Genomic DNA, 18782 nt, shown 5'->3' with positions numbered 1-18782 from the left:
GAAAGATGCTAATAAGTATGCAAAGCTCCAGCAATCCTTCTGAGGACTGGAGTGAGCATCTCGGAGTTGGAATGTATGCTTTGATGATGATCAAAAATTTTGGGTTTGTACAAAGTTTATGAGAAACTTGTATTTCCAAAGAAGTGAGTGGGAGCACTATAGAATTTCTGATGAGTATATGTTGTTGACATATTGTTGATCAGAAATGACGTAGAATTTCTGGAAAGCATATAGGGTTATTTTGAAAGTGTTTTTCAATGGAAAGCCTGGATTAAGCTACTTGAACATTGAGCATCAAGATCTATAAGGATAGATCAAAATGCTTAATAATGCTTTCAAATGAGCACATACCTTGACATGATCTTGAAGGTGTTCAAGATGGACCAGTCAAAGAAGGAGTTCTTGCCTGAGTTGTAAGGTACGAAGTTAAGACTTAAAGCTCGACCACGGCAGAATAGAGAGAAAGGACGAAGGTCGTCCCCTATGCTTAAGACGTAGGCTCTTCAGTATGCTATGCTGTGTACCGCACCTGAAGTGTGCCTTGCCATGAGTCAGTCAAGGGGTACAAGAGTGATCCAAGAATGGCTCACAGGACAGCGGTCAAAGTTATCCTTAGTAACTAGTGGACTAAGGAATTTTCTCGATTATGGAGGTGGTAAAAGAGTTCGTCGTAAAGGTTACGACGATGCAAGCTTGACACCTATCCGGATAGCTCTGAGTAGAGAGACCGGATACATATAATGGAGCAATAATTTAGAATAGCTCCAAGTAGAACAGTTGTTTGGAATAACTCCAAATAGAGCGTGGTAGCTGCATCTAGGAGATGACATAGAGATTTGTAAAGCACACACGGATCTGAAAGGTTCAGACCCGTTGACTAAAACCTCTCTCACAAGCAACATGATCAAACATAAAACTCATTGAGTGTTAATCACATAGTGATGTGAACTAGACTACTGACTCTAGTAAACTCTTGGGTATTAGTCACATGGCGATGTGACCTGTGAGTGTTAATCACATGGCGATGTGAACTAGATTATTGACTCTAGTGCAAGTGGGAGACTGTTGGAAATATGCCCTAGAGGCAATAATAAAAGTATTATTATTATATTTCCTTGTTCATGATAATTGTCTTTTATTCATGCTATAACTATATTATCCGGAAATCGTAATACACGTGTGAATACATAGACCACAATATGTCCCTAGTGAGCCTCTAGTTGACTAGCTCGTTGTGATCAACAAATAGTCATGGTTTCCTGGCTATGGGCATTGGATGTCGTTGATAACGGGATCACATCATTAGGAGAATGATGTGATGGACAAGACCCAATCCTAAGACTAGCACAAAAGATCATGTAGTTCATTTGCTAGAGCTTTGCCAATGTCAAGTATCTCTTCCTTCGACCATGAGAGCGTGTAACTCCTGGATACCGTAGGAGTGCTTTGGGTGTATCAAACGTCACAACGTAACTGGGTGACTATAAAGGTGCACTACATGTATCTCCGAAAGTATCTATTGTTTTATGCGGATCGAGACTGGGATTTGTCACTCCGTGTAAACGGAGAGGTATCTCTGGGCCCACTCGGTAGGACATCATCATATGCGCAATGTGACCAAGGAGTTGATCACGGGATGATGTGTTACGGAACGAGTAAAGTGACTTGCCGGTAACGAGATTGAACAAGGTATTGGATACCGACGATCGAATCTCGGGCAAGTAACATACCGATAGACAAAGGGAATTGAATACGGGATTGATTAAGTCCTTGACATCGTGGTTCATCCGATGAGATCATCGTGGAACATGTGGGAGCCATCATGGGTATCCAGATCCCGCTGTTTGTTATTGACCGGAGAACGTCTCGGTCATGTCTACATGTCTCCCGAACCCGTAGGGTCTACACACTTAAGGTTCGATGACGCTAGGGTTATAAAGGAAGTTTGTATGTGGTTACCGAATGTTGTTCGGAGTCCCGGATGAGATCCCGGACATCACGAGGAGTTCCGGAATGGTCCGGAGGTAAAGATTTATATATGGGAAGTCCTATTTTGGCCACCGGAAAATGTTCGGGATTTTTCGGTATGTACCGGGAAGGTTCTAGAAGGTTCCGGAGTGGGGCCCACCTGCATGGGGGGACCCACATGGACGTGGGTAGTGGGGGCAAGGCCCCACACCCCTGGTCAAGGCGCACCAAGATCCCCCCTTAGAAGGAATAAGATCATATCCCGAAGGGATAAGATCAAGATCCCTAAAAAGGGGGGATAACAATCGGTGGGGAAGGAAATAATGAGATTTCTTTCCTCCCACCTTGGCCAACGCCCCAATGGACTTGGAGGGCAAGAAACCAGCCCCTCCACCCCTATATATAGCGGGGAGGCGCATGGGAGCTATACACGAAGTTCTGGCACAGCCCTACCTCTCTTCCTACTCCTCCTCTCCCATGGTGCTTGGCGAAGCCCTGCTGGATTGCCACGCTCCTCCACCACCACCACGCCGTTGTGCTGCTGTTGGATGGAGTCTTCCTCAACCTCTCCCTCTCTCCTTGCTGGATCAAGGCGTGGGAGACGTCACCGGGCTGTACGTGTGTTGAACGCGGAGGTGCCGTCCGTTCGGCACTAGGATCATCGGTGATTTGAATCACGACGAGTACGACTCCATCAACCCCGTTCACTTGAACGCTTCCGCTTAGCGATCTACAAGGGTATGTAGATGCACTCTCTTTCTACTCGTTGCTGGTCTCTCCATAGATAGATCTTGGTGACACGTAGGAAAATTTTGAATTTCTGCTACGTTCCCCAACAAAAACAGCAAGGTAACTAATGGTAAAAGTGAGCGTAAACGGTATTGCAATGCGTTGAAACAAGGCCTAGGGTTCATACTTTCGCTAATGCAAGTTCCCTCAACAATACTAACATAATTGGATCACATAACTATCCCTCAACATGCAACAAAGAGTCACTCCAAAGTCACTAATAGCGGAGAACAAACGAAGAGATTATGGTAGGGTACGAAACCACCTCAAAGTTATTCTTTCCAATCAATCTGTTGGGCTATTCCTATAAGTGTCACAAACAACCCTAGAGTTCATACTAGAATAACACCTTAAGACACAAATCAACCAAAACCCTAATGTCACCTAGATACTCCAATGTCACCTCAAGTATCCGTGGGTATGATTATACGATATGCATCACACAATCTCAGATTCATCTATTCAAACAACACAAAGGACCTTAAAGAGTGCCCCAAAGTTCTACCGGAGAATCACGACGAAAACGTGTGCCAACCCCTACGCATAGGTTCATGGGTGGAACCCGCAAGTTGGTCACCAAAACATACATCAAGTGAATCACGTGATATCCCATTGTCACCACAGATACGCACGGCAAGACATACATCAGGTGTTTTCAAATATTTAAAGACTCAATCCGATAAGATAACTTCAAAGGGAAAACTCAATCCATTACAAGAGAGTAGAGGGGGATAAGAAACATAAGATCCAACTATAATAGCAAAGCTCGCGATACATCAAGATCGTGCCAAATCAAGAACACGAGAGAGAGAGAGAGAGATCAGACACATAGCTACTGGTACATACCCTCAGCCCCGAGGGAGAACTACTCTCTCCTCGTCATGGAGAGCACCGGGATGATGAAGATGGCCACCGGAGAGGGATTCCCCCTCCGGCAGGGTGCCAGAACGGGTCTAGATTTAGCTTTTGGTGGCTAAGGAGGCTTGTGGCAGCGGAACTCCCCATCTATTGTGCTCCCCGATAGTTTTAGGGTATATGGAGATATATAGGCGGAAGAAGTACGTCAGGGGGGCCACGAGGGTGGAGGGCGCGCCCAGGGGGTGGGCGCGCCCCCCTGCCTCGTGGCCTCCTCGTAGATCCCCTAACGTGCACTCCAAGTCTTCTGGGCTTCTTCTGATCCAAAAATAAGTTCCGTGAAGTTTCAGGTCAATTGGACTCCGTTTGGTTTTCCTTTTCTGCGATATTCTAAAACAAGGTAAAAACAGAAATTGGCACCAGGCTCTGGGTTAATAGGTTAGTCCTAAAAATGATATAAAAGTGTATACTAAAGCCCATAAACATCCAAAACAGTAGATAATATAGCATGGAGCAATCAAAAATTATAGATACGTTGGAGACGTATCAGCAACCTGTCAGACGGAAGATTTTTTCCCATATCAGCACTTGAAGCATAGCAGTAGAAGTTCACTCGGCAGAACCGAGAATGGATCAAGGCGACTGAAAAAGAAGTTCAAGTCACCATTGCTCGGCGCTTCCGAAGCGCGAAAATTGAATCGGAGGTGTTCTCAACTCCTTCTCCACTCAAACCCTGAACCATTCGGGGGCTAATGATGGAGTTATGTACCTAGGGTAGGGTCATAGGCCTGACCTAGACACCCTCCCCTAGGACACCATCCTAAAACCAAAAGCATTCGAGGGATAGCATCATCCACTCGACTACGAGGCATTCCACTCGGAAGACTCAAAGTCACTCGACCACGACAATTATCACTCGACGGACAGAAGATCTAAAGTCACTCTGCACGACAACGGTCGGACGTTTACTTCATAGACTTAATAGGCATTTATGTCACTTAATTGCTAGCGTTACCAGTAACGCCCCCCTCTTAATGTACCTTAAAACCCTCGTAATGTGGGCTGGCTGGGGTCTAGGCACACTCTATATAAGCCACCCCCTCCACTGGCACAAGGGTTCGCACCCCCTGTAAACACACATACATAATCCAGTCGACCGCCTCCTGGCACCGAGACGTAGGGCTATTACTTCCTCCGCGAAGGGACTGAACTCGTAAAACTCGTGTGTACAACTTCGCCATAGCTAGGATCTTGCCTCCTCATACATACCCCCCATTCTATTGTCAGTCTTAGATCCACGACAGGGCCCACGAGGGTGGAGGGCGCGCCTAGGGGGTAGGCGCGCCCTCCTGCCTCGTGCCCTCCTCGATCTTTTCTTGACGCCCACTCCAAGTCTCCTGGATCGCGTTTGTTGAGAAAATCACGTTCCCAAAGGTTTCATTCCGTTTGGACCCCGTTTGATATTCCTTTTCTTTGAAACCCTAAAATAGGCCACAAAACAGCAATTTGGGTTGGGCCTCCGGTTAGTAGGTTAGTCCCAAAAATGATATAAAAGTGTAAAATAAAGCCCATTAACATCCAAAATAGATAATATAATTGCACGGAGCAATCCAAAATATGACTCTATGTGAATGCCTTCGGCGGTGTATCGAGATGTGCAATGATGCATGAGTGACATGTATGAAGAATTATGAACGGTGGCTTTGCCACAAATACGATGTCAACTACATGATCACGCAAGCAATATGACAATGATGAAGCGTGTCATAATAACGGAACAGTGGAAAGTTGCATGGCAATATATCTCGGAATGTCTATGGAAATGCCATAATAGGTAGGTATGATGGCTGTTTTGAGGAAGGTATATGGTGGGTTTAAGGTACCGGCGAAAGTTGCGCGATACTAGAGAGGCTAGCTATGGTGGAAGGGTGAGAGTGCGTATAATCCATGGACTCAACATTAGTCATAAAGAACTCACATACGTATTGCAAAAATATATTAGTTATCGAAACAAAGTATTGCGCATGCTCCTAGGGGGATAGGTTGGTAGGAAAAGACCGTCGCTCGTCCCCGACCGCCACTCATAAGGAAGGCAACCAATAAATAAATCATATGCTCCGACTTCATCACATAACGGTTCACCATACGTGCATGCTACGGGAATCACAAACTTCAACACAAATATTTCTCAAATTCACAACTACTCAACTAGCACGACTCTAATATCACCATCTCCATATCTGAAAACAGTTATCAAGTATCAAACTTCTCATAGTATTCAATGCACTTCTATGAAAGTTTTTTATATTATAGAAAATTTCCATGTTGTTCTAAAGGACTCTTAAAATAATATAAGTGAAGCATGAGAGAACAATAGTTTCTATAAAACAAATCCACCACCGTGCTCTAAAAGATATAAGTGAAGCACTAGAGCAAAAACTATATAGCTCAAAAGATATAAGTGAAGCACATAGAGTATTCTAATAAATTTCAAATCATGCGAGTCTCTATCAAAAGGTGTGTACAGAAAGGATGATTGTGGTAAACTAAAAATAAAATACTCAAATCATACAAGACGCTCCAAGCAAAACACATATCATGTGGTGAATAAAAATATAGCTCCAAGTAAAGTTACCAATAGACGAAGACAAAAGAGGGGATGCCTTCCGGGGCATCCCCAAGCTTAGGCTTTTTGGTGTCCTTGAATTTTACCTTGGGGTGCCATGGGCATCCCCAAGCTTAGGCTCTTGCCACACGTTGTTCCATAATCCATCAAAACTTTTACCCAAAACTTGAAAACTTCACAACACAAAACTCAAAATAGAAAATCTCGTGAGCTCCCTTAGCGAAAGAAAACAAAACACCACTTCAAGGTACTGTAATGAACTCATTCTTTATTTATATTGGTGTTAAACCTACCGCATTCAAACTTCTCTATGGTTTATAAACTCTTTTACTAGCCATAGATTCATCAAAATAAGCAAACAACACAAGAAAAACAGAATTTGCCAAAAACAGAACAATATGTAGTAATCTGTAGCTAACGCAACTTCTGGAACCCCAAAAATTCTAAATAAATTGCTGGATGTGAGGAATTTATCTATTAATCATCTTCAATTTTTTAACTAAATAACACTTACCAAATAAAAATGGCAGCAATTCTCGTGAGCGCTAAAGTTTCTGTTTTTTACAGCAAGATCAAAAAGACTTTCCCCAAGTCTTCCCAACGGTTCTACTTGGCAAACACTAATTAAACACATAAAACACAACCAAAAAAGAGGCTAGATAAATTATTTATTACTAAACAGGAGCAAAAAGCAAGGAATAAAAATAAAATTGGATTGCCTCCCAACAAGCGCTATCGTTTAACGCCCCTAGCTAGGCATAAAAGCGAAGATAGATGTAGGTATTGCCATATTTGGTAGGTAATTCTTCAATAAGACACCTATAACTCTTAGGAATTCCTTTCTGTTTATTAATTATCAAACTCCTAGGCACGAAATCAAGAAAATCATTTGTAGCAAACGGTTCCTTAATGATAGCAAAAAGATTGGGATGAACACTTATTGATTTTAAATCTGCAGTTTCCTTACTAGAGGATTCACCCTTATTTTTAGGAACATAAACGAGCTTGGAAATTTTGGTAGGAGGATTTGGAGTATTTTTAATGGAAGAAAAAGCGGACCCCAAGTTACTGATAATTCCCTCAAGTTTATTGATTCTAGTAGAATCTTGATCTATTCTTTCATTAACTATGGGTTCTTTTTCCTTAAAACTTTTCAGAGTAACTCCCACCTTAGATCCATATTGGGTAATTTTGTTGTGGATCTTTTTATCCAAATTCTCAATCAACTCTACAGTAGCAACTTTATTCTCAATAATTTCAAGTCTTTGCATCACATGTTCCAAAGTTAACATAGTTCCATTAACCAAAAGAGGTGGTGAGCCAAACAAATATATCATAGCATTATAAGAATCAAAAGTATGTCTACCCAAGAAATTCCCTCTGGTAATGGTATCAAGAATATATTTATACCAAGGAGTAGCGCCTACATAAAAATTGCAAAGAAGAACTGAAGTAGATTGCTTCCTGGTAGATCTATTTTGAGCATTGCAAATTCTATACCAAGCGTCATTTAGATTTTCTCCCTCCATTTGCTTAAAATTAAGAACTTCATTCTCGGGAGACAACGGAGAAGATAGAGGACTAGCCATAACGACAAGGCAAGCAAGAAAGCGACAAACGGAAAAGAGAGGGCGAATAAAACGGCAAGGGTGAAGTGGGGGAGAGGAAAATGAGAGGCAAATGGCAAATAATGTAATGCGAGGGATAAGGGTTTGTGATGGGTACTTGGTATGTCTTGACTTGTACGTAGACTCCGGCAACGGTGCCAAAAATGGCTCGTTGTTAGGAGTCAAATCTTGACTTGACTTGGTGCGAATCTCCCCGGCAACGACGCCAGAAATCCTTCTTGCTACCTATTGAGCACTGCATTGGTTTTCCCTTGAAGGGGAAAGGGTGATGCAGCAAAGTAGCGTAAGTATTTCCCTCAGTTTTCGATAACAAAGGTATCAATCCAGTAGGAGATCACGCTCGAGTCCCACACACCTACACAAACAAATAAGAACCTCGCAACCAACGCGATAAAGGGGTTGTCAATCCCTTCACGGTCACTTACGAGAGTGAGATCTGATAGATATGATAAGATAATATTTTTGGTATTTTTATGTTAAAGAGAAATAAAGATGCACAGTAAAATAAACGGCAAAGGAAATAACTAAGTGTTGGAAGATAGACCCCGTGGCCATAGGTTTCACTAGTGGCTTCTCTCAAGAGCATAAGTATTACAGTGGGTAAACGAATTACTGTCGAGCAATTGATAGAATTGAGCATAGTTATGAGAATATCTAGGTATGATATGTATATAGGCATCACGTCCATGACACATTCTGCATCTACTACTATTACTCCACACATCGACCGCTATCCATCATGCATCTAGAGTATTAAGTTCATAAGAACAGATTAATGCTTTAAGTAAGATGACATGATGTAGAGGGATAAACTCATGCAATATGATATAAACCCCATCTTTTTATCCTCGATGGCAACAATACAATACGTGTCATTTCCCTTTCTGTCACTAGGATCAAGCACCGCAAAATTGAACCCAAAGCTAAGCACTTCTCCCATTGCAAGAAAGATCAATCTAGTAGGCCAAACCAAACTGATAATTCGAAGAGACTTGCAAAGATAAACCAATCATACATAAAAGAATTCAGAGGAGATTCAAATATTGTTCATAGATAAACTGGATCATAAACCCATAATTCATCGGATCTGGACAAACACACCGCAAAAGAAGATTACATCGAATAGATCTCCAAGAGAATCGAGAAGAACTTTGTATTGAGATCCAAAGAGAGAGAAGAAGCCATCTAGCTAATAAATATGGACCCGTAGGTCTGAAGTAAACTACTCACATCACCGGAGATGCCATGGAGTTGATGTAGAGGCCCTTCGTGATCAATGCCCCCTCCGGCGGAGCTCCAAAAAAGGCCCCGAGATGGGATCTCTCGGGTACAGAAGGTTGCGGCAGTGAAATTAGGTTTTTGTGGTGCTCCTGGATGTTTGGGGGGTACGTGGATATATATAGGAGGAAGAAGTACGTCGGTGGAGCAACGAGGGGCCCACGAGGGTGGAGGGCGCGCCCAGGGGGGTAGGCGCCCCCTGCCTCATGCCCTCCTCGATCGTTTCTTGATGCCCACTCCAAGTCTCCTGGATCACGTTTGTTGAGAAAATCACGTTCCCGAAGGTTTCATTCCGTTTGGACTCTGTTTGATATTCCTTTTCTTCGAAACCCTAAAATAGGCAAAAAAAAACAATTTGGGCTGGGCCTCCGGTTAGTAGGTTAGTCCTAAAAATGATATAAAAGTGTAAAATAAAGCCCATTAACACCCAAAATAGATAATATAATAGCATGGAGCAATCAAAAATTATAGATACATTGGAAACGTATCACCGCTGCCCCGGCATCCTTGCCACAGATCCTGACCGCTGTCACACGCGCCCGCTAGAGCCGGTAGATTAGCCACCACCACGACGCCATCTCACTGCGCCGCCCTGGGCCTCTGAGCCGCGCCCCCAAACACCAGATCCGCGTAGCTCAAAGCCCCCCTCGCCCTCTGCACAGCCACACCTGGCCTCCCGACGCGACCACCCCGCTGGATCCCGCATACATGAAGCAGCCACGTGAATCGAGGTCGCTGGCCCGAAACCGCCAGATCTGCGGTCTCCCAGATGCAGCCGTGCAGCGTCGCCCTACGCGCGCCTCACCCGCCGACCTCTGCGCCACCTCCATGCCCAGGTGCTGCCTCCACCAGCAACAACAACGTCGGACTCGAGCTCCCGCCAACCGTCCACTGCCGCCCGCCATCGCGAGTACCCCGACTCATGAGAGCGCCACCGAGACGAGATCCCGCCGGCGGCGGCTCCGCGCGGGCTTCGCCCGCCGGAGGCTTCCGGCAACGGCGAGAGGGAGGAGGAGGAGGGAGGCTAGTTGGCTGGGGCATCGGCGCCGCCGCCCGTGTCGCCCTGGGGAAAGGAGCGACGCGGGGGCCTTTTTTCTTAGATGATTGATAAATCGTTTACAAGACTGGAAAAGAAAATTGTGTTGTATGAGTGTTGTATCCTTCTTGGAGACGTTGTTGGTGCTTCGGCCATAACAAGGGATGTTTGAAGCATGATGCTTTTGTAGATCTCTCTTTGTCGTAAGAAGTTGTAGCTTGTCATGCTTTCGCTGGTAGGATTTCCTGTTGGTAGCCACCGCGTGGCATATTCTTGCCATCTTTAAACCATCATCATCGACGTCTTAGGTGTCTTTTGAGGCATTACCTCCTTGCAGGAGTTGTTGTGTGTTGCCTAACTTCTTCCTGATATCCGTTATGAGTAAACTTGTCTTACATAAATCGGGATGCCCTTGTGTTTACTCATAATGTTCACTTGATCATGGACAATATGCACAAATACAACTTAATTCAATACGGTAGTTATCTATAGTTGGAATGCAAGTGGCTAGGGTCATCATTACAACCTTGGATGATACATGTCAAGGGTTCAAAGTTGTAGCGTAAAGTAGGGAAAAAAAAGTCCAACCGAGAGAGAGATATGCCAAGCCCAACAATCGGCTAGGGTTGCCTAAGCCTCAGTATTAACATAACCGTCGCAGGTTCATCTAATTCATCAACCATGTTTATATGAAATTCATATGAAACTCATATATTTTTTTCTAGTCTCATGTATCGCATTGCGCATCATTTTCATGCAACTCGAGAACCCATAATGTGAATGAAGGATGAGATTTGTCTAGGCATATGCACGCTTGGGAGCTCTGCATTTAGTCCATTGGATTAACTTTATATCAAGACTTTGTGTTCTACAATAGTAGAAGGCCTTAATTGTTACTATATAGCTTCAGCTTCTGGTGTCTTCCATCTGTGTTGATATGTCCAATTAATAGGCGATGATCAATATCATGATTTGGATGATTCCAGAGTCCAACTGATTCATTGTAAGACGTAGTTTTATATTTTATGTATTTGATATTATAAATATAAATAGTTTTCTCAATAAATTTGATCAAAATTTATAAAAGTTTGACTTAAAAAAACTATACGCACTACATTTTGAAACCGAGAGAGTATATTATATCTCTGTTTGCATGCTCTAAAAGTTATGGTACCAGAGGCCCGGAACAAGGCAAAAATTATCATTTTTTTGTATGGTTGCAGAAAAGAGAAGGAAGAAACCAAAAAACCAAAAAGTATGATCCTGACTCAGGTTTCACCGCCCCCCCAAAAGTATTATAGAGGATGGGGTGGAGCACAATAGTAGCTTTGACTCTGTTGGAGTGTGGAACCTAGTATGTAATCACAAACGGGGCAAGCACCCCAGGACAAAAGTTCTCCAATGAATGCTATTTTTGGAATGTTAGGGGTATCTCTGCTCCAGGGAGGAAAACCCTTGTAGTTGATACAATTAGGAAGATACAAGCATTTGTCATTGGCTTCCAAGAAACCAAAAAAGAAGAATTATCTGATTCCTACCTTAAATCCTTGGTAGGAAGCAGGAACTTCTTCTGGCACCACCTCCCATCTAAAGGCTCTGCTTGGGGCATCCTGATGGGTGTGGATGCTGACCTTTTTGAGATCATTTCATGGTATCATCTTGATTTTTCAGTTAGTTGTGTCCTTAAGCTGGAAAATAAAGATGTAACCTTTAGAATTGTCACTGTTTATGGATCTCCCTATGAGGAAGGGAAGGAAGCATTTATCTCTGAGCTTCACTCCCTGTTCATAGAGAATCCACACCCCACCCTGATTGGGGGGATTTCAATCTAGTTAGGTATGCTAGAGAAAAAAGCAATGGTGTTGTCAACCATAGGTGGTGTGACAACTTTAATGCTTGGATAGAAATTTGGAGTCTGTTGGATTAAGCTATCTAGTAGAAAATTCACCTGGGCTAACAACCAGGCTGACCTGATCATGTCCACAATAGATAGACTCTTCTGTAATACTGAGCTTGACAAAAAATTTCCACTAGCCTCCTGCATGGCTCTCCCTAGATGTGGCAGTGATCATGCACCCATCATCTAGGAATCAGGGATTGGGCAAAGCCCTAAGAGTAGTAGTTATAGGATGGAAAAATGGTGGTTGCTTAGAGAGGATTTCTCCAAGCTAGTTTCCAAGATATGGAATGAACCCATCCTTAAGGCCAACCCTTTAGACAATTGGCAAGAGAAGATGAGAAAGCTTAGGAGAGTGACCAAAGGTTGGAGCTCTAATGAAGAGGCCCAACTTAGGAGATATAAGAAAAATCCTTTTAGAGGAGTATGACAAGCTAGACATCAAATCTAAAATTTAGTGCTCTCTGACTCTGAGGCAGCTAGGCTCAAATTCACACATGGTGAGCTCCAGAAAATCTGGCTCCAAGAGGAGATCAAAGCAAAGCAGAGATCTAGGGATAGGGACATTAAAGAAGGTGATAGGAATACTGAGTATTTTCATGCAGTGGCAAACCAAAGGAAGATGAAAACAACTATCCACTCCTTGGATAGCCCCCTTGGGCCAGTCACTAACATGAAGGAAATGCTTGGGATTGCTACCAACTTCTATAAAGATCTCTTCAAGAAAGAGGATAGGGGTAGGATTCAGTTAGACCCAACCTTTTTCTCTAAGGAAGAGAAAGTTAACCCTACTGAAAATGAAGCCCTTGAGGCCCCCTTCCTAGAAGAGGAAATCAAGAAGGTTGTCTTTGAATCATATGCAGATGGTGCCCCTGGCCCAGATGGTATTCCATTCTTTTTTTATCAGCATTTTTGGGAGCTGATCAAAAAAGACCTAATAGCCATGTTTGAAGTTTTTCATCAGGGGGAGCTGGCTATTCATATACTTAACTTTGCTATGCTGACTTTGATCCCCAAAGAAGCTGATGCTTCCAGCATGAAAAAATTTAGGCCCATTAGTTTGTTAAATTGTAGTTTCAAGATCTTCACCAAGGTCCTCACAAATAGACTATCCATGATCCTACAAAGGCTCATTGCTAGTAACCAATCAGCCTTCCTAAAGGGCAGATATATCTTGGAAAGTGTGGTCACAGCTCATGAGATTCTGCACTCCATCCACTCTACTAAAAGGCAAGGCCTAGTACTTAAGCTAGACTATAAAAAAGCTTTTGACAAAGTAGACTTGGAATTCCTTGAAGAGCTGCTTAGGAAGAGAGGATTTGGAGAGAAATGGGTCCATTGGATCCTTCAAGTAACTAGGGGTGGATCAGTGGGTGTTAAGCTTAACAACACTGAGAGTGATTTTTTTCCTTACAGGGAAAGGGTTAAGGCAGGGGGACCCCATTCCCCCCTGCTATTCAACTTAGTAGTTGGTATTTTAACTAGGATGTTAATGAAAGCAACAAATCATCAGCTGATACAAGGGTTATGTGCTGAGATTTGCCCTGGGGGATAATATGTCTCTAATATGCTGATGATACCATCTTATTCTTAGACAAAAATCTAGAACATACCAGAAACCTGAAGATGGTTCTCTCCAGTTTTGAGATGATCTCTGGAATGAGAATAAACTATAGTAAAAATGAACTCATTCCAGTTCACATGGATGCAGCTGAGGTGGGAGGGTTCCTAGAGATACTAGAATGTACTATAGGTTCCTTCCCCATTAAATACCTTGGGATCCCTTTGCACTACGATAAACTTAGGAGAGAAGATATTCAACCACTTATTGACAAGATCATGAAAAGAATTGCTGGATGGAGAGGGAAGCTTCTTTCTTATAGGGGGAGAATAATCCTCATCCAAGCATGTTTAGCTAGTATTCCTGTGTACTTGCTTTATTTCTTTAAATTTCCTAAATGGGCAATTGAGCTTACTAATGCCCAAATGGCAAATTGTCTATGGAATGATTTTGAGGGGCACAGGAAATTGCACCTAGCTAATTGGAAGATGGTCTGTATGAAGAAAGAATTTGGGGGGCTTGGCATCCCAAATCTTCATGAGGTCAACATCTGCCTCTTAGGATCTTGGGTTAGAAGATACTATGAGGGTGATGGTAAGCCCTGGAAGATGATGATAGACCAGAAATATATGAGAGGCAAAACTAATGTCTTTGCCCCTAGCACCTCCATCAATACCTCTAGGTTCTGGAAAGGGGTGAAATCCATTATACAAACTTTGAAATTTGGGTATAGATGGAAAATAGGGACAGGAGACAAGATTAGATTTTGGGAAGATACTTGGTTTGGCACCTCCCCCCTAGCAGTACAATTCCGGCACATCTATATAATTTGCAATGAGCAAAACAAGAGTGTCAGAGATGTCTGGGATGGTGAAATACTGAAGTTGACCTTTAGGAGAAACTTTGATAGTAAGTTGATGGATCTATGGTACCAACTATTGGAGATTGCCGAAGAAATCACTTTTGATGGTGATTCTGATGCCCTGATCTGGCAACTTGAGAATAAGGGTGTCTACTCCTCTAGCTCTTTGTACCACGTGATTAACTTTAGAGGGGTGCAACCCCTGTTTTTGCCAGCGGTTTGCAAACTGGCGGTGCCCCCGAAGATTCATGTCTTCCTTTGGTTGTTTTCCCAAAACAAACTGATGACAAGAGACAACCTTAGGAAAAGGCATATAATCAAACCACTTCATTGTGTCTTCTGTGTGGAGCAAGAAACAAACCATCATTTATTTTTTGACTGTATTGTAGCTAAAAATATATGGTCGTTTGTCAATCTCTTTTTCCAGAAAAACTTGGGTGCAAACTTTGAAGCTGTGGCCCGTCTCTAATAAAAAGAATTTAGTTTTGAACGTAGTTAGTTCTGCTGTCCTTTGGTGTTTATGGAAATATAGGAACTCTATGATTTTTAATAACACCATGTGAACATCTATCAATCAGGTATGGAGACTGATACACAGGATGCTCAAGTCCTGGGTGATTCTGTTTCCAGAAACAAGCAAAGCCCGCGTGGAAGAGTTCTTGAGTGCGCTGGCAAAGCTATTCCAACAACCCCTAATGTTATCATGTGGCTGAAGAAGAACCTTGGACTGGATACTGGGGTATGCCGGGGCAACCTCAAGATCTCTGAAGACGGCGGTTTCTCTTCTCCGGCCAAGAAGCGTGACACCGACGGCAAGAACATGGTGAACAGCCCCGTGTCCACCCTCACAATATGCTGGTCACCCCAGGCGACCCTGGCACCACCACTCAAGAGGAGGGGAGCGAGCGAGTCATGTGGTGTGATCATTGGTTGACAGGCGTCTATGTTGCCTCCGGTGTGCTTTCATTTGTCCTTTTGGCTCCTGTCGAGCAGGGTTGTAATTTCTCTGTTTTTAGTCCGAATGGTGAACCTTAGTTTTCAGTAGATTTTTCAAACAAAATAAACGCTATATGGTTTCATTCTGGTTAAGGAACCGCGGAGGAGCCTCCCTGTTCTTCTAAAAAAAGAGAAGGAAGAATTGTGCCAAGGATCAATATTAAAATCTCTAAATTCACATCATGTCTCATCATTATATAAAAAACAAGACATCCGGTTCTTTTACATTCAATCAAAATCCACATCCATCCAAATTGTCTCTGCTCCATTTTAGATGGTATCTTTATTAGATTTCACCTGCTTCCTTTTCTGGCCGGTTTCCCTTCTATCCTTTGCGGCCCTGATTGATCCACGCGGCGACGGCATCCAGGGTCCTCCAGTCAGAGCGGTAGTGCTTCTGCGTGAACTCGAGGAACTCACGCCAAGTGAAGTCCGGGTACGCGCGCGGGCGGCCGTCGATGGCGAGCAGCTCGGCCGGCGGCGCAACGGGGCAGTCCAACTGCGGGTTGAGGAAGAAGGTGAGCGACCTGCGGGCCAGGCTGCTGTTGACGACGGCGCGGTGGAGGCAGCTGATGTGGCGCCCGTTGGTGAGCGCGGAGAAGGTGTCGCCGATGTTGACGACGAAGGCGTCGCCCCGGGGCCGCACGGCGCGCCACGCGCCGCCGGTGAACACCTCCAGCCCGCCGACGTCGTCCTGGTGGAGCAGCGTCAGCGACGTCGGGTCGTGGTGCGGGCCCGTGCCCAGCGTCAGGTGCGGCTGCTGGCACGGCGGGTAGTGGTTCAGCCGCATCAGGGAGGCGTCGCCGGCGAAGAAGCCCCGCAGCGCGCCGCGGCCGAGGCCCAGGCACGCCGCCAGGACGTCCGTGACGTCCAGCGCCAGGCGCGTCATCTCGTCGCAGTACTCCTGCCACACCTCTCTGCATGCATGCATGCATTTCCAAGCATAAATATGCATGCACCCCTATGGTTTGACTACATGCCAAATATCGTTCGTAAAAATATAGACCTTTGCTGAGCTTTTTCTAGGGCTATCTTCTGCTAGCTCGGATGCGGCTCTACACTGCTTCTACTTCAAGATTCCTTGTCGTTATGGGTACTTGTAAGACAAGTTTGGCCTTTTCGAATGAAAAATCAGGGCACGATCATCCTCTTGTATACATCACTAAGAAAGTAGTAATAACGTATATGCATGGATTGGTTTGGAAAGCAATAGCGGCTATGTCTAGTGTACGCAATTACGCATGGATTTAGCTAGAAAGAGAGAGAGAGTGACGTAAGTGGGCACGTACCCCATGTCACGGTACTCCTCGCCGAGGACGGCGACGAAGTAGTCGACGACCTTGCGGGCGCCCTCCGGCGCGGCGGAGCAGTTGAAGGACACGGTCTCCTTCCAGGGGAGCTTGCTGCCGAACCGCCCCACGAAGCTGCCGGCGTACCCGTGGTTCTCGCCGAGGCGGCGCTGCGCGCGCTGCTTCTCGGCGAGCGGCAGCGCGTAGAAGGCGTCGCAGCACCGGTACGCCTTGGCGAGCAGCGCCGGGTCCACGCCGTGGTTCACGACCTGGAAGAACCCGTGCTTCTCGCACGCGGCGGCCAGGTCACGGAGGCCGCCAGTGGCAGCGCCGTCGCCCGCCAGGAACCCGGCGATGTCGACGACCGGGACGGCGATCTCCTCCACGCCGTCGACGGACGGGGCCTCGTCGGCTGGCCAGACGAACTGCGGCGGGATGTCGTCCTTCCGGCTGAGGACCGCCGCGTCGAACACGAGAGTGGCCATTCGCGCTGGATCTGGGGGGCCGGCCGACGGCGATCGAGGTGGTGGATTGGCGCGGCGGGAGTTTTGCACGCTACGATAGTATGCAAGCTTGGCTTGGTTGGTGCTTCGCAGGTGGACGCCTCGCGTGGAGAAGGATCGAGATGCTGTGATCGGCGCTTCATGCCTCGAGTGCCGTGTTCACGCACGTGTCCCGGGAGGGCGAGTAGCCATTTTTGGGAAAGGTTGATGAGGAATTAATATCGTCTCTATCCAATATCCATGGAAATCTATATGCACGTGTCACAAAAAAGGATATAGAGCCGATATTTTTCTTTTGACATACAAAGATAATGCGCATTCTTTACACAATACTAGTACTAAATATTGTACTTTTTTTAGGGGGATACAATATATTTCAGTATGTGTAGAAAGATGCATAGAAGACCTTAGACGCCTCCGCCAACAATGAAACCCTCATGGGCCGATGCAACACCTGCACAGGGCCGCAGCCCAGATATTCAGCCTAGTGGAAAGCATAGTTTTCCTTTCCTCTTCAGCCTTCGGCCTACCAAAGACACACATGTTTTTCAGCCCACATAATACTCCGTCCGTTCCTAAATATTTGTTTTTTTAGAGATTTTAAATGGACTATCACATACGGATGTATATAGACATATTTTAGAGTGTAGATTCATTTATTTTGTTCTGTATGTAGTTATTTGTTGAAATCTCTAGAAAGACAAATAGTACTCCCTCCGTCCGGAAATACTTGTCGGAGGAATGGACGTATCTGGACGTATTTTAGTTTTAGATACATCTATTTTTATACATTTTTTCGACAAGTATTTCCGGACGGAGGGAGTATTTAGGAACGGAGGGAATAACAAGCATTCGACAGGGAAGTGCAGAATTTTCAAGGCACTGCCGCAACTCATTGTCGGGGGGTGCTATGTACTACCTCGGTTTCATATTAAGTGTCACTAATTTAGTACAACTCCGTTCCGGATTATCGCTTTAAGCGAAAAGCATGCTCCCATCGCTCATTCGCTCGCGTCGATAACTTCGCTTCGCTAGGCCTGAAGCAGTGATCGCTCACAGGATCCGATAAATGGGCTAGGCCCAGGGCGCAGAAAGCAGCGTTTAATCGCTCCGCATAGAAGCAAGCATGAAATACCAAGCAACTATGGTGTGTCAATGATGAGAAGTACTAGTACCAAAAGGTGGATTCCACCGCCTCAGAGGTTTGCAATAATTAATGTTGATGCGTACTCTCTCCGTTCGGAATTACTTGTCTCGAATATGGATGTATCTAAAACTAAAATACGTCTAGATACATCCATTTCTACGACAAGTAATTCCGAACGAAGGGAGTATGTCGCAAGGAACCAGGAGAAGGGAGCTTTTGCTGCAGTTTGCACAAAAGAGGAGGGCAATTACCTTGGTGCATCCACGATGGTGCTCAGAAGCTTGATCGAGCTGGAAACCCTACAAGATATGGCACATAGCAGCAGACTTATACCTCCAAAAAGTGCA

At 44.8% G+C, this 18782-nt stretch overlaps 1 protein-coding gene across 1 annotated transcript; it reads right to left on the bottom strand.

The window, feature by feature from the left end:
* Positions 1 to 15670: 15670 nt before the first annotated feature.
* LOC119272482 (gibberellin 20 oxidase 3-like) lies at positions 15671 to 17408 on the bottom strand. Its single transcript, XM_037553963.1, has 2 exons — positions 16786 to 17408; positions 15671 to 16413 (listed from the first exon to the last, which is right to left on the bottom strand). Exons 1-2 carry the CDS (start codon positions 17268 to 17270, stop codon positions 15822 to 15824), a joined length of 1077 nt encoding a protein of 358 aa, XP_037409860.1. The 5' UTR covers positions 17271 to 17408; the 3' UTR covers positions 15671 to 15821.
* Positions 17409 to 18782: the final 1374 nt, after the last annotated feature.

The sequence above is a fragment of the Triticum dicoccoides genome, chromosome 3A (genome assembly GCF_002162155.2).
Source record: "Triticum dicoccoides isolate Atlit2015 ecotype Zavitan chromosome 3A, WEW_v2.0, whole genome shotgun sequence".
Taxonomy (NCBI): Eukaryota; Viridiplantae; Streptophyta; class Magnoliopsida; order Poales; family Poaceae; genus Triticum; species Triticum dicoccoides.
Note: the sequence above shows the minus strand (reverse complement) of the source record. Positions and strands in the feature narration are given on the sequence as shown.

What these genes read in the sequence shown, in the direction of transcription:
- LOC119272482 (XM_037553963.1), bottom strand. Translation starts at nt 17,270, where the DNA reads ATGGCCACTCTCGTGTTCGACGCGGCGGTCCTCAGCCGGAAGGACGAC. An exon ending in GAGGAGTACCGTGACATGGG is followed by an intron (nt 16,414 to 16,785) that starts GTACGTGCCCAC and finishes GCATGCATGCAG; the next exon opens with AGAGGTGTGGCAGGAGTACT.